The following is a 15,557-nucleotide window of genomic DNA, read 5'->3' on the forward strand; positions in this document are numbered from 1 at the left end:
GAAAGCTTATGCTCAAATAAATTGGTTAGTCTCTAAGGTGCCACAAGTACTCCTTTTCGTTCTGCCTCAGAGTAGGACATCTTCTCCCCTGCTCCATGTCAGGATCCAACACAACCAACTTTAACACAACTGACTTCCCCAACCCCTCTACCTTCATCCTGCTGGGTGTTCCTGGCCTGGAGGAGGCCCATGTCTGGATCTCCATCCCCTTCGGGACCATGTACGCCATAGCCTTCTTGGGGAACTTCACCATACTGCTCATTGTGAAGACTGTGTCGAGTCCCCATGGGCCCCTGTACTATTTTCTTTTCATGCTGGCCGTCAGTGACCTGGTTGTATCTTTGACCATCATGCCCAAAATGCTGGCAATATACTGGTTCAGTTCCAGGGAGATAAATTTCAGGGCCTGTCTCACCCAGCTATACTGCCTTCACTGCTTCTCAGTGATGGAGTCTGGGATCTTCGTGGCCATGGCTTTTGATTGCTATGTGGCCGTCTGCCATCCGAGACATTCCACCATCCTGACAAACTCTGTGGTGGCCAAGATTGGCCTGGCCATGATGCTGCGTGGTGGCATGCTTCCTTTGCCCTTTCCCTTCCTGATAAGGCAATGGCCATATTGCAAAACCAACATCATCCCCCAGCCGTACTGCGCCCATATGGCCGTGATGAAGCTGGCCTGCGCCGACACCCGTGCCAGTAGTTATTATGGTCTCTTTGTGGTATTCTGTGTGATTGGTCTGGATGTGAGTTCTATTTCCCTGTCCTATACCCAGATCCTCAGGGCCATCTTCAGCCTCCCCACAACGGACACCCGGCTCAAAACTTTTGAGACCTCTATCTCCCACCTCTGTGCCATCTTAGTCTTTTACATACTACGTCTCTTCTTCTCCCTCATGTACAGATTTGCCCAGAATATGCCCCTCCATTTCCACGTTCTCATTGCCAATGTGTACCTCTTGATGCCCCCCATGCTAAACACCATCATCTACGGGTAAGGACCAAACAGATCTGAGACAGGCTGCTCCGGCTCTTTACTCATTAAGGGACCTAAAGTTTTCTCCTGGTGCTCTGGCTGTCAGACCGAGCTCCATGCAGAGCTGGCTGGTGGTATGGTGCTGGGTCCCCTTCCCTGAATCACTTACTTGGTAGTCAGAGTGATATTATATCTTTTCCTGGCCTTTCTGTGCTGTGTCAGTGTGACAAACTGGGGAATCGGTCTATGTACAAGTTACCTAGACAAATTGGAGGATTGGGCCAAAAGAAATCTGATGAGGTTCAACAAGAACAAGTGCAGGGTCCTGCACTTAGGACGGAAGAACCCAATGCACCGCTACAGACTAGGCACCGAATGGCTAGGCAGCAGTTCTGCAGAAAAGGACCTAGGGGTGACAGTGGATGAGAAGCTGGATATGAGTCAGCAGTGTGCCCTTGTTGCCAAGAAGGCCAATGGCATTTTGGGATGTATAAGTAGGGGCATAGCGAGCAGATCGAGGGACGTGATCGTTCCCCTCTATTCGACATTGGTGAGGCCTCATCTGGAGTACTGTGTCCAGTTTTGGGCCCCACACTACAAGAAGGATGTGGATAAATTGGAGAGAGTCCAGCGAAGGGCAACAAAAATGATGAGGGGTCTGGAACACATGACTTATGAGGAGAGGCTGAGGGAACTGGGATTGTTTAGCCTGCAGAATAGAAGAATGAGGGGGGATTTGATAGCTGCTTTCAACTACCTGAAAGGGGGTTCCAAAGAGGATGGATCTAGACTCTTCTCAGTGGTAGCTGATGACAGAACAAGGAGTAAGGGTCTCAAGTTGCAGTGGGGGAGGTTTAGATTGGATATTAGGAAAAACCTTTTTCACTAAGAGGGTGGTGAAACACTGGAATGCGTTACCCAGGGAGGTGGTAGAATCTCCTTCCTTAGAAGTTTTTAAGGTCAGGCTTGACAAAGCCCTGGCTGGGATGATTTAATTGGGGATTGGTCCTGCTTTGAGCAGGGGGTTGGACTAGATGACCTCCTGAGGTCCCTTCCAACCCTGATATTCTATGATTCTACGCCCTACCCCCTATTCCTTCAAGGCTCTGCTCCCTGACCCACCTATCTCCCCAGCAGACCTGATCGGTTAGGGGTTCTCAGACCACACCTCCTGAATGGGGCCGTGAAGGTCAGGAATATATTTTTTGTGCGTGTGTGTGTGTGTGTGAGTCTTTGTGTATGTGTGCACGTGGGTCCATGTGTTTGTGTGTCCAGGTCTGCGCACTCATGTGTATGTGCACATGCATCTGTATGTGTGTGTTTGTGTGTGTGTGTGTGTGTGAATGTGGTCCATGTCTGTGTGCACGTGCGTCCATGTGTGTGTGTGTGCATGTGTGTCCATCTGCATGTGTGCATGTGCGTCCGGGTGTACACATGTTTATGTCTGCATGTGCACCTGTGTGTGTGCGTCCGGGTGTGTGTGTGTGTGTGCGTGCGTGCACTCATGTAGTTCCGTGTGTGTTTGCATGTGCGTCCGTGTGTTTGCACCCTCAGAATATCCCACAGCCCAGAGGTTTAGCACCCACACCTGGAATTTGGGAAACCCACTTTCAAATCCCTGGTCCACTGAAAGTTTATTTGTGCAAAATGGAACAGCTCCAGCCACGGAGACTGAGAGCTCCACCCAGAAAGCCATTTGCCTGCTGTTCAGGGCACACGTGTGACATGGGAGACCTGTGTTTCTGTCCCTGCTCCGAATCAAGTAGAGCAGAGATTTTGGATCTTGTTCCCCCACGACTCTCTTGGGTCCCTAAGGAAATGTGCTGACCTGTCCTAGGCACCTCGCTCCAGGAGAGGGCTCATAGCGGACAGTCCCATGTGGAAATAGGCACCTATCTCTAGCTCATCATCCAGGCTCCTAGAAGCCCAAATCAGTGGAAGTTAGGTGCCTTAGAACCCATGTGAACCACTAGAAAATCCCCCCTTTGGATGAGTATTCCCCATGGACATCTCCATTCAAGACCTATCAATTAGCCAGTTCTCACTCCATCTAATAAATGCTCTATTGATACTCTCTGATGCTAGATATGCGGACAGCGTTGGCAATGGGGTTTGTTGCAGGGATTGATTCCTGGGTTGAAAATGTCAGCCGGGAGGTTCATAGATATTAAGGTCAGAAGGAATCATTATGATCATCTAGTCTCACCTCCTGCACAACGCAGGCCACAGAATCTCACCCACCCACTCCTGGAAAAAACCTCTCACCTATGTCTGAGCTATTGAAGTCCTCAAATCATGGTTTAAAGACTTCATGGTGCAGAGATTCCTCCAGCAAGTGACCCATGCCCCATAGGAAGGCAAAAAAAAACCAAAACAACAAAATAAAATCCAGGTTTATACAGGGTAAACTCATAAATTGTTCGCCCTCTGTAACACTGATAGAGCGTTGCCCCCCCACACCTTCACCCCAGGTATTAATACATACTCTGGGTTAATTAATAAGTAAAACATAATTTTATTAAATACACAAAGTAGGATTTAAGTGGGACAAGCAGTAACAGACAGAACAAAGTGAATTAACAAGCAAAATAAAATAAAACACGCAAGTCTGTGTCTAGTACTGTAATAAAACTGAATACAGATAAAAACCTCACCAGCTCCAGTAAGCTTTCTTTTACAGACGAAGCTCCTTCTAGTTACTGTCCTTTGTTCCAGTTTCTTTCAGGTATCCTTGGGGGTGGAGAGGCTCTCTCTTTAGCCAGCTGAAGACCAAATGGGGGGTCTCCAAGGGGTTTAAATAGACTTTCTCTTGTGGGTGGAGACTAATGTGGATACAGATACATTAGTCAATATTCCTAACTTCAGATACGGAAATGGGCTTTCAGTTGTTCCATCTCTAGGATAGCACCTTCCTTCCTTCACCACAGATCTCTTTTCTCTGCCCTCTCCTCTGGTCTCCCCTCTGATACCAAGACTGGAGCGGGCTGTCTGGAGGCTTCCAAAACACAGATAATGATCATAAATAATCAACAAATAACCATCAAATAATCCAGACAAATCAGGGCCTACCACACACACACACTTTGCCATTAGCTACAGAGGAAGGTCAAACCATGCTTGCCAGCTCCAGAGTGTTAGTAACTTGAATACAGGTGGACACAGCACTGTTGCTGGGCTCGCACAGGAGAAGTCATTCGGTCTCATTCCAGTGTTCAAAAATCCAGATGCTCCACATGAGAGAAATACCCTGATTAGCCAGATGAACAGGAAGAGAGCTCAGCTGTGGGAATGCAAGTGCCCTCCAGCTGGGGCACTCCTGGAAAGTGTGACTCAGCCTGGAACATTCAATTTCAGTTCCACCTGGGAGAGACTGGGAGGAAATGTCTAGTTGGCAGCCGGTATCAAGTGGAGTGCCCCAGGGGTCGGTCCTGGGGCCGGTTTTATTCAATATCTTCATAAATGATCTGGAGGATGGTGTGGATTGCACTCTCAGCAAATTTGCGGATGATACTAAACTGGGAGGAGTGGTAGATACGCTGGAGGGGAGGGATAGGATACAGAAGGACCTAGACCAATTGGAAGATTGGGCCAAAAGGAATCTGATGAGGTTCAATAAGGATAAGTGCAGGGTCCTGCACTTAGGACGGAAGAACCCAATGCACAGCTACAGACTAGGGACCGAATGGCTAGGCAGCAGTTCTGCAGAAAAGGACCTAGGGGTGACAGTGGACGAGAAGCTGGATATGAGTCAGCAGTGTGCCCTTGTTGCCAAGAAGGCCAATGGCATTTTGGGATGTATAAGTAGGGGCATAGCGAGCAGATCGAGGGACGTGATCGTTCCCCTCTATTCGACATTGGTGAGGCCTCATCTGGAGTACTGTGTCCAGTTTTGGGCCCCACACTTCAAGAAGGATGTGGATAAATTGGAGAGAGTCCAGCGAAGGGCAACAAAAATGATTAGGGGACTGGAACACATGAGTTATGAGGAGAGGCTGAGGGAGCTGGGATTGTTTAGCCTGCAGAAGAGAAGAATGAGGGGGGATTTGATAGCTGCTTTCAACTACCTGAAAGGGGGTTCCAAAGAGGATGGCTCTAGACTGTTCTCAATGGTAGCAGATGACAGAACGAGGAGTAATGGTCTCAAGTTGCAGTGGGGGAGGTTTAGATTGGATATTAGGAAAAACTTTTTCACTAAGAGGGTGGTGAAACACTGGAATGCGTTACCTAGGGAGGTGGTAGAATCTCCTTCCTTAGAGGTTTTTAAGGTCAGGCTTGACAAAGCCCTGGCTGGGATGATTTAACTGGGAATTGGTCCTGCTTTGAGCAGGGGGTTGGACTAGATGACCTTCTGGGGTCCCTTCCAACCCTGAGATTCTATGATTCTATGATTCTATGATTCTATGAAATGAACCAAGAGGGAGAGAACAAATCAATGTAAACAATACTCCAGTCTCTACCCTGCCTACAGGGCACCCTTGTTCCAGGGCAGCTTTGTGGGGAGGGCGAGGCCTCTGTGCCCAAGTCAGGCCCCCAGCTGCACTTTATCTACAGAAACATTCTGTGGGTGTTGGTTTTATTGAGCTTGTTGCCCTGAAGCTTGTTTTATTGAGCTTGTTCCAATGGCTGTGATACCTTGGCTGATTTCTCAGTGGGAGCGGAAGTGGAGTCCTGGAGTTCACACCTCGCAGGAACGGGGATCTCGCCAACCCCAGCTAGTTCTGAAAACATCAGATTCACCTTGAGAGGATGGCAAAGGCTCAGGCTCCCTCTTCCAGCCTTTCCTCTGCATCCCATCCAATGAACAGTCCCTGCCAGAGCGGGAGTCCATTTCCCTCTTGGTGTGAAGGAGAGACCATGGAAGCCGAGACTCCTGGGTTCTGTCATCCTGCCACAAATTCTCTGTGTGACCCTGGCCAATTCATGTCTCCCTCTGCCTCAGTTTACCAACTTGTATAATGGGGATATGTTCCTAGTGACTTTCCTTTGTTAGGGATTTTCAAGATCCTTCAGTGAAAGGTGCTGCACAAGATGATGGTAGTTACTGACAGGGTGGATTTGATTTAAATCACGATTTAAAGTCAGGAAGACTCAATTCAATCATGGATTTCTACATAAAAGTGCATTCTTGTTAAGACATATTCTTCACAATTCAGAGATAGATGGAGGTTTTGTTTTTAGAAGGTACACACTATAGATTTTTAGACAGTGATTTATTCTGAAACTTTTCAGATTAGTTTTACAGCTATATCAGAATATGAATGATTGTTCGGTAATTGAAGCAGATATTTATGAAGTCATTGGGAGGTGAACTATCTCCAGTTCAACAGGCTAATCATTAATATTTGGAGGATTTTAATAATATTTGGAGAACACCACCAGACAGATATTTAAATTGTTTTATTTAACTAAATCAACAATGTTAAGTATTCTGTTTTCTTTTCTTCAACAGAAAACATCTAATATTATAACAAAACAAGTATATGTCCCTCGCGTCTCACATTTATCTATTCATTGAACTTTCTGAATCTTTGCACTTTTAGAGAGAGGTAAGGGATTGACTCTGTGTTCACAAATTTGCAGAGGAACAATAGAGTTGAGGTCTATTATTTCTCACCTCTAGAGATCATTTATTTATCTTAAAACATTTTTGCTGTTAACAAGCATGTTACCTCTGGAGACACAAATCCACAGTTTGAGAACCGCAAAACTAAACATCTCTGATGGTGTCTTCTCGACTGAGCACGGAGTCCCATAGAAAATTTAACCTAAATAATCTGTACAGAAGCCTGTGGAACCCCATAAGATTGAGCCCCTAATCCATGAACGATTGGAACTCATTTACAAAACTTTTCCATGATGAGATATCTTTGAGTTTTAAAGTATCATAATTAAAACTACCTTTAGACAGGTTTTTTCCTCAAAAAATGTTATCAAAAAAATCTGATTTTTTTTATTTTTTTTTAAAAATCATTGATTTTTATCCACCTTGGTTACTGATGAGAATTACTGATGTCTGATCCTTTAGTGACAGCCCGGTGTGCCTGCACAAAGTATTTTTGTCTGCCCTGAGTAATCTCTCTCCAGATCTGTCTGTCTACTATCTACCCAGCCATCCTGGCCATTTACAGGGTATCATACCCTGAGCGGATCTAGGCATTATCCCTAATTTTCTTTGTAATCAACTATAATTTTTAAATATACACAAATGCACAGAGCAGTCAATTCCTCTGTGACTCAGAGGAGAGCCCAAGAGTTCTCACCTCCCTTTGGGAAGATCCCTTAATTGCTGTTTATTTCTAAAGCTGGATAAATAGCACAGAAGCGCAGACAGGCCTGTCTCCAGCCTGTTTACATTCACAGGCCGCTTCTCCAATAGAGGCTGATTGAACCCCCGTGGGATTGCAGAGCTATATTATAAATGGTGCTCAGCCCTGTGTTGGCTCTCGGCGTGGGATGCTGCTGCAGATGCTGGGGTGAGAGAGGTTTGGGACACGGCTACCTGAGGGGGATTCCCAGAGAAGGCGCTTCCATCTCAGGATTCACAGGTACCCATCTCTCGCTGAGGAGCTCAGCTGCTCAGCAAATCCAGTGCAACATGGGCGTGCTGGGATAGAAAGTAAATCTGTCTGCGTTTTTGCTCTGCACAGCCATTAAACATCCCCGGGCCCTTGCCACAGGTGATGAGTTTGCTCCAGTATCCCTGGCCAAATTTGTCCCTCTGTTCTTTGTCCCTGTCAAGGTTCCTCCCCCACTCTGAACTCTAGGGTACAGATGTGGGGACCTGCATGAAAACATCCTAAGTTTACTTTCACCAGCTTAGGTTAAAACTTCCCCAAGGTACAAATTAATTTTATCCTTTGTCCTTGGAATATCCACTGCCACCACCAAACTCTAACTGGGTTTACTGGGAAACGTAGTTTGGACACGTCTTACCCCCAAAAATCCTCCCAACCCTACCCTTGCACCCCACTTCCTGGGAAAGGTTTGGTAAAAATCCTCACCAATTTGCATAGGTGACCACAGACCCAAACCCTTGGATCTGAGAACAGTGAAAAAGCATTCAGTTTTCTTACAAGAAGACTTTTAATAGAAATAGAAGTAAATAGAAGTAAAGGAATCACCCCTGTAAAATCAGGATGGTAGATACTTTACAGGGTAATTAGATTCAAAACATAGAGAATCCCTCTAGGCAAAACCTTAAGTTACAAAAAAGACACACAGACAGAAATAGTTATTCTATTCAGCACAGTTCTTTTCTCAGCAATTTAAAGAAATCATAATCTAACGCATACCTAGCTAGATTACTTACTAAAAGTTCTAAGACTCCATTCCTGTTCTATCCCCGGCAAAAGCAGCATACCGACAGACAGAGACCCTTTGTTTCTCTCCTTCCTCCCAGCTTTTGAAAATATCTTGTCTCCTCCTTGGTCATTTTGGTCAGGTGCCAGCGAGGTTACCTTTAACTTCTTAACCCTTTACAGGTGAGAGGATTTTTCCTCTGGCCAGGAGGGATTTGAATGGGTTTACCCTTCCCTTTATATTTATGACAGCCCCCCTCCCCTGGCTGATGGCCTCCAGCCCCAAGGCAGCTGCATTTCAGTGCTACTGTGGATTTTTCAGGATGAAAGGTGTTAGTAGATGTACAATAGAGGGCCAAATTCTGCATCTGGGGTATGTGGTTTGCTTAGACCTTGTGGAGGCAAAACTCCCCTTGGAGTAAGAATTTGAGTAAACACCTCAGGAGCCGGAGGTGTGTTAATGCACAGACATTATCACTTCCTGCTCTTGCAATTCAGGGCTCTTGCTGTTAACTCGGGATGGGGGCGGTGGGGGGCTGTTACCTGACTTTTATTTCCTGGAAAACATGGAGGCGCGAGGGATCCTCACCAGAACAACAACGATTCCAATTTTGCAACATGGGCAAAACATCTTTTCTCCCCGTTTCATTCGAGAAGTCGGCTGAACTGTTATGCCTGAAACTTTCAAAAAAACAGTCAGTGAAACTTTCAAAAAACACTTCAGCCGGAAGCAGACATGCAGCATGGGAAATTTCAGTCCAAACAGTTAAAGTTTGGTAAACTTCTCAGCAACTGAAAATCAGGTTTTCTAATCAAAGTTGTCAGGCTGCCTTAGCTAACGGTGGTGCCACCAGCATCACCTACAATGACCCATCCGTTTGTGAATCCCATTCAGCTAGCTCTGTGCTCCAATAATGTCTGTGGCAAGGAGTTCCACAGGCCAAATACACATTATGTAAACAATTTTCTTTTGTCACTGTTACATGTCAAAATTTTTAAAAAAATTTTTAAAAAGTTTTTTTTAAACGTTCCCTTTATTTTTTTTGTCATTTATGTTTAACATAAAACTGCCCTGTATTTGCCTTTTTTTTTTCTTTTGGCTCTGCCGCTGCCTGATTGCATACTTCTGGTTCCGAATGAGATGTTTGGATATCTGGTGTTCATAACTCTATGGTTCTACTGTGGATGCTCTTTCTCATCGTCCTTGACTGCTAATGACCTGGAAAGTATTTTAACATCTCATGTGATACGAGTACCTTATACTGCTCCTTTCAATTTCCATAACTTCCAATTTGTATTGTTTTTTATCTTTTTTTCCCTTTTCCCCATTTATTATTTATTGCTTTTTCTCCCCTAATTTTTGCCTTCACTTTGCCACGAACCACGTTTTTAGCCAAAGTTGTCCACTTTCTTAAATGTGGAATCTTCTTAAAGAACTGGCAATGTTCATTCACATTTTTTCTAAATTATTCCTCCCAAACAGCTTTGCTGATAATTTCTTCAGCTTTGGGGAATAAACCCTTTTGAAGCACTAAGCCCAGGTCTACACCTGGCGGGGGAGTGGGGCGAATCGATCTAAGATACGCAACTTTACCTATGAGAATAGCGTAGCTGAAGTCGATAGCTTCAGATCGATTTACTGCGATATCTTCATGGCATAGAATCATAGAATCATAGAATATCAGGGTTGGAAGGGACCCCAGAAGGTCATCTAGTCCAACCCCCTGCTCAAAGCAGGACCAATTCCCAGTTAAATCATCCCAGCCAGGGCTTTGTCAAGCCTGACCTTAAAAACCTCTAAGGAAGGAGATTCTACCACCTCCCTAGGTAACGCATTCCAGTGTTTCACCACCCTCTTAGTGAAAAAGTTTTTCCTAATATCCAGTCTAAACCTCCCCCACTGCAACTTGAGACCATTACTCCTCGTTCTGTCATCTGCTACCATTGAGAACAGTCTAGAGCCATCCTCTTTGGAACCCCCTTTCAGGGAGTTGAAAGCAGCTATCAAATCCCCCCTCATTCTTCTCTTCTGCAGGCTAAACAATCCCAGCTCCCTCAGCCTCTCCTCATAAGTCATGTGTTCCAGTCCCCTAATCATTTTTGTTGCCCTTCGCTGGACTCTCTCCAATTTATCCACATCCTTCTTGAAGTGTGGGGCCCAAAACTGGACACAGTACTCCAGATGAGGCCTCACCAATGTCGAATAGAGGGGAACGATCACGTCCCTCGATCTGCTCGCTATGCCCCTACTTATACATCCCAAAATGCCATTGGCCTTCTTGGCAACAAGGGCACACTGCTGACTCATATCCAGCTTCTCGTCCACTGTCACCCCTAGGTCCTTTTCCGCAGAACTGCTGCCTAGCCATTCGGTGCCTAGTCTGTAGCGGTGCATTGGGTTCTTCCGTCCTAAGTGCAGGACCCTGCACTTATCCTTATTGAACCTCATCAGATTCCTTTTGGCCCAATCTTCCAATTGGTCTAGGTCCTTCTGTATCCTATCCTTCCCCTCCAGCGTATCTACCACTCCTACCAGTTTAGTATCATCCGCAAATTTGCTGAGAGTGCAATCCACACCATCCTCCAGATCATTTATGAAGATATTGAATAAAACCGGCCCCAGGACCGACCCTTGGGGCACTCCACTTGATACCGGCTGCCAACTAGACATGGAGCCATTGATCACTACCCGTTGAGCCCGACAATCTAGCCAGCTTTCTACCCACCTTAGAGTGCATTCATCCAGCCCATACTTCCTTAACTTGGTGACAAGAATACTGTGGGAGACCGTGTCAAAAGCTTTGCTAAAGTCAAGAAACAGTCAACTGCTCCCGTTCCTCTGTAGACTCCGCCTGCGCCTCTCGACGCGGTGGAGTACAAGAGTCAACTGGAGAGCGCTTGGGGATCAATTTATCGTGTCTAGACTAGACATAATAAATCGACCCCTGATAGATCAATCTCACAGTGTCGATCCCCGCCATAATGTAGACCTGCCCTAAGTATCTACAGATATTACTGGTTGGGAACTGTTCTCTGTTTGTCCATTTGAATATAATCACTTCCATTCTTTATTTTGTTCTCCTCCATCATATGCCCCCTTATTTGTCCCTTCTCTTAACTAAACCATCCCGGGCATTCCAATCTGTCTGCATATGGCATCCTCCCCAGTCTCGGCTATCCCCTTTACATCTGCTATATGCTTTATAGAGACTGGATGATGCCCAGGTCTTTTCTCGAAGATATGTTCCAGCTGGGATTCCTCCCCAGCACATGTTTGGCAAAGGTTTAGATTTTTCCCATTCTCACATTTTGAGCAACTGGGTGAATGGGGAACTCCCTATAGCACAGACTCTCTAGCCTGGGTTTCATTGTGTAAGCAGAGTCAGGATGAGCTCCACCCTGACATCTGGTGGTGAGGTGTGGCAAGCTGTGGAAAAAAGAGAAGGAGTACTAGTGGCACCTTAGAAACTAACCAATTTATTTGAGCATAAGCTTTTGTGAGCTACAGCTCACTTCATCAGTGCATTCAGTGGAAAATACAGTGGGGAGATTAATATACACACAGAACATGAAAAAATGGGTGTTATCATACACACTATAAGGAGAGTGATCACTTAAGATGAGCTATTACCAGCAGGAGAGTGGGGGGCAGGGGGGAAGAAAACCTTTTGTAGTGATAATCAAGGTGGGCCATTTCCAGCAGTTAACAGGAATGTCTGAGGAGCGGGGGTGGGTGGGAAATAAACATGGGGAAATAGTTATACTTTGTGTCATGAGCCATCCACTCCCAGTATCTATTCAAGCCTAAGTTAATTGTATCCAGTTTGCAAATTAATTCCAATTCAGCAGTCTCTCGTTGGAGTCTGTTTTTGAAGTCTTTTTGTTGTAATATTGCAACCTCTAGGTCTGTAATTGAGTGACCAGAGAGATTGAAGTGTTCTCCGACTGGTTTTTGAATGTTATAATTCTTGATTTCTGATTTGTGTCAATTTATTCTTTTACATAGAGACTGTCCAGTTTGACCAATGTACATGACAGAGGGGCATTGCTGGCAGATGATGGCGTATATCACATTGGTGGATGTGCAGGTGAACGAGCCTTTGATAGTGTGGCTGACGTGATTAGGCCCTATGATGGTGTCCCCTGAATAGATATGTGGGCACAGTTGGCAACGGGCTTTGTTGCAAGGATAGGTTCCTGGGTTGGTGGTTCTGTTGTGTGGTGTGTGGTTGCTGGTGAGTATTTGCTCCAGGTTGGGTGTCTGTCTGTAGGCGAGGACTGGCCTGTCTCCCAAGATTTGTGAGAGTGTTGGGTCGTCCTTCAGGATAGGTTGTAGATCCTTGATGATGCGTTGGAGAGGTTTTAGTTGGAGGCTGAAGGTGATGGCTAGTGACGTTCTGTTATTATCTTTGTTGGGCCTGTCCTGTAGTAGGTGACTTCTGGGTACTCTTCTGACTCTGTCAATTTGTTTTTCCACTTCAGCAGGTGGGTATTGTAGTTATAAGAATGCTTGATAGAGATCTTGTAGGTGTTTGTCTCTGTCTGAGGGGTTGGAGCAAATGCGGTTGTTATTGTAGAGCTTGGCTGTAGACGATGGATCGTGTGGTGTGGTCAGGGTGAAAGCTGGAGGCATGTAGGTAGGAATAGCGGTCAGTAGGTTTCCGGTATAGGGTGGTGTTTATGTGACCATCGCTTATTAGCACCATAGTATCCAGGAAGTGGATCTCTTGTGTGGACTGGTCCAGGTTGAGGTTGATGGTGGGATGGAAATTGTTGAAATCATGGTGGAATTCCTCAAGGGCTTCTTTTCCATGGGTCCAGATGATGAAGATGTCATCAATATAGCACAAGTAGAGTAGGGGCAAATACTCACCAGCAACCACACACCACTCAACAGAACCACTAACCCAGGAACCTGTCCTTGCAACAAACCTCGTTGTCAACTGTGTCCACATATCTATTCAGGGGACACCATCATAGGGCCTAATCGCATCAGCCACACTATCAGAGGCTCGTTCACCTGCACATCTACCAATGTGATATATGCCAGTATGTGCCAGTAATGCCCCTCTGCCATGTACATTGGCCAAACCGAACAGTTTAATTCTTATAAAATAATAAATGGACACAAATCAGATGTCAAGAATTATAACATTCATAAACCAGTCGGAGAACACTTCAATCTCTCTGGTCATTCGATTACAGACCTAAAGGTTGCAACATTACAACAAAAAACCTTCAAAAACAGACTCCAACCAGAATCTGCTGAATTTGAATTAATTTGCAAACTGGATACAATTAACTTAGGCTTGAATAAAGACTGGGAGTGGATGGCTCATGACACAAAGTAAAACTATTTCCCCATGTTTATTTCCCCCCCCACTGCTCCTCAGACATTCCTGTTAACTGCTGGAAATGGCCCACCTTGATTATCACTACAAAAGGTTTTCTTCTCTCTCCCCCCCTGTTTGGCTGGTAATAGCTTATCTTAAGTGATCACTCTCCTTACAGTGTGTATGATAACACCCATTTTTTCATGTTCTGTGTGTATATAAATCTCCTCACTGTATTTTCCACTGAATGCATCCGATGAAGTGAGCTGTAGCTCACGAAAGCTTATGCTCAAATAAATCGGTTAGTCTCTAAGGTGCCACTAGTACTCCTTTTCTTTTTGCGAATACAGACTAACACGGCTGCTACTCTGAAAGCTCTGGAAAAGAACTTCAGGGGCCAATCTCATTTGCATAGGCACACCCACCCCGCCTAGAGTGAGGCCATGGCTGCCCAAAGGGTCACTTTGGCTGCTGTGGGATCCCCAGTGTCTCTGTTATTGGGGCAGGAAGAATAAATTGTTATTATACTGATTATGGGAATCAAGGACAATGGAACTGCACCTTTTGTTATCATGGAGTGACTCACCATCAATTAAGTAGCACTCACTAGGCAAGGGACATGGGTTCCAAAACTGTGAATTGAGAGAGAGGTTGGAGGTAGGTATTAGTGCCTGGTGGTGTAGGCCCCTTTGTGAGGGCCTGAAACATCAATTGCACCTCTGTCTCTCTCCACTGTGGAACATCAGAGCTAATTTTGGGTCTATTAGGAGTCTAGCTACAGGTGCTGAGCTGAATTCACTTTGGCCTTATGGTGCCCCAGCACTAAGGCTCCCACTACTACAAGCTGAAATCACTAAAGAGCTAAAATTACTAAAAGCTGAAATCACTGAGCACTGTGTTAAGTAGTTGGGAGCCTGAAGATCTATTGCAGAGTGGAGCAGAGCAGATGATGGGAGCTGCTTGTGGGATGCTGAGCGGAGAAGTTCGTGGGATGGCGGGAGCTGCTTGCAGAGCAGAGTGGTTTGTGGGACGGCTGGTGGAGCGGAGCAGCTTGTGGGGCAGATCGGAGTGAAGCTGCAGGACAGTCAGCTTCAAATTATGTAAGGTGCCCCTTACCTCTCCCCCCCCCACACACACATTTTCACCCACACTAGGGAGTAACACTCTACAGATAAACTTTTGAACTCTGAGGCTGGACTTTTGCGTTGTTGGACTTTTTGGACTTTGGGTGATTTTTGGGTTGCTGGACTCAAGAGACATTTGGGTTGTTGGACTCAAGAACCCGAGGGAAAGGACATGGCCCAATTTGCTGGGGTGGGTCTTTGCTCATGGTTTGGTTGATGAACTCTAGTTGTGGTGTTTTCCCAATGTAATGCTGATGTCATTTACCTCATGTTATTAAAGATTCTCTGCTACACCAAGACTCTGTGCTTGCGAGAGGGGAAGTATTGCCTCTTTGAGGCGCCCAGGGGTGTGCGTAAGATTTTCCCAGGTCACTGGGTGGGGGCTCGAGCCACTTTTGCATTTGCTTTGATGAGAGGGAACTCCTTTGTACTGAACCCGGCCCTTGCTGCTATCAACTCGGCCTGGCAGAAGGGTTACAATTGCATGAATGAACAATGATGGATAACCAGTATCCAAACTCATGTTTCCTGATGGAAGCTATTAAGTTTTCCCAGATCACAACATGTAGAATTACTGATGCATGGAGGACCATAAAACATGGAATTGGTATTAGTAGGGCCAGTGGTTCATAATTAATTTCTCTAAATAATGAAAGTGTCGTTTTTCATTGTGTGAAGGGCAACCAACCTGCTTCACCCATAAGAACAGCCCCCAGTAGTGCATGTAGTGTCTCATATTCACATTGTCTCTTCATCCAGGTATTTGTACTGCGACCATCATCCTAGAGTCTGGGCACATACAGGAAGTCGGGGAAACGTACGGTAC

General features: G+C 45.6%; 1 protein-coding gene across 1 annotated transcript; it reads left to right on the forward strand.

Annotated features, from left to right (window-relative positions):
• The first annotated feature begins 218 nt into the window (after positions 1–218).
• LOC140912699 (olfactory receptor 52R1-like) lies at positions 219–998 on the forward strand. The gene has a single exon (XM_073347626.1). It carries the CDS (start codon positions 219–221, stop codon positions 996–998), a length of 780 nt encoding a protein of 259 aa, XP_073203727.1.
• Positions 999–15,557: the final 14,559 nt, after the last annotated feature.

Source organism: Lepidochelys kempii, chromosome 1 (assembly GCF_965140285.1).
Source record: "Lepidochelys kempii isolate rLepKem1 chromosome 1, rLepKem1.hap1, whole genome shotgun sequence".
In the NCBI taxonomy this organism is placed as follows: domain Eukaryota; kingdom Metazoa; phylum Chordata; order Testudines; family Cheloniidae; genus Lepidochelys; species Lepidochelys kempii.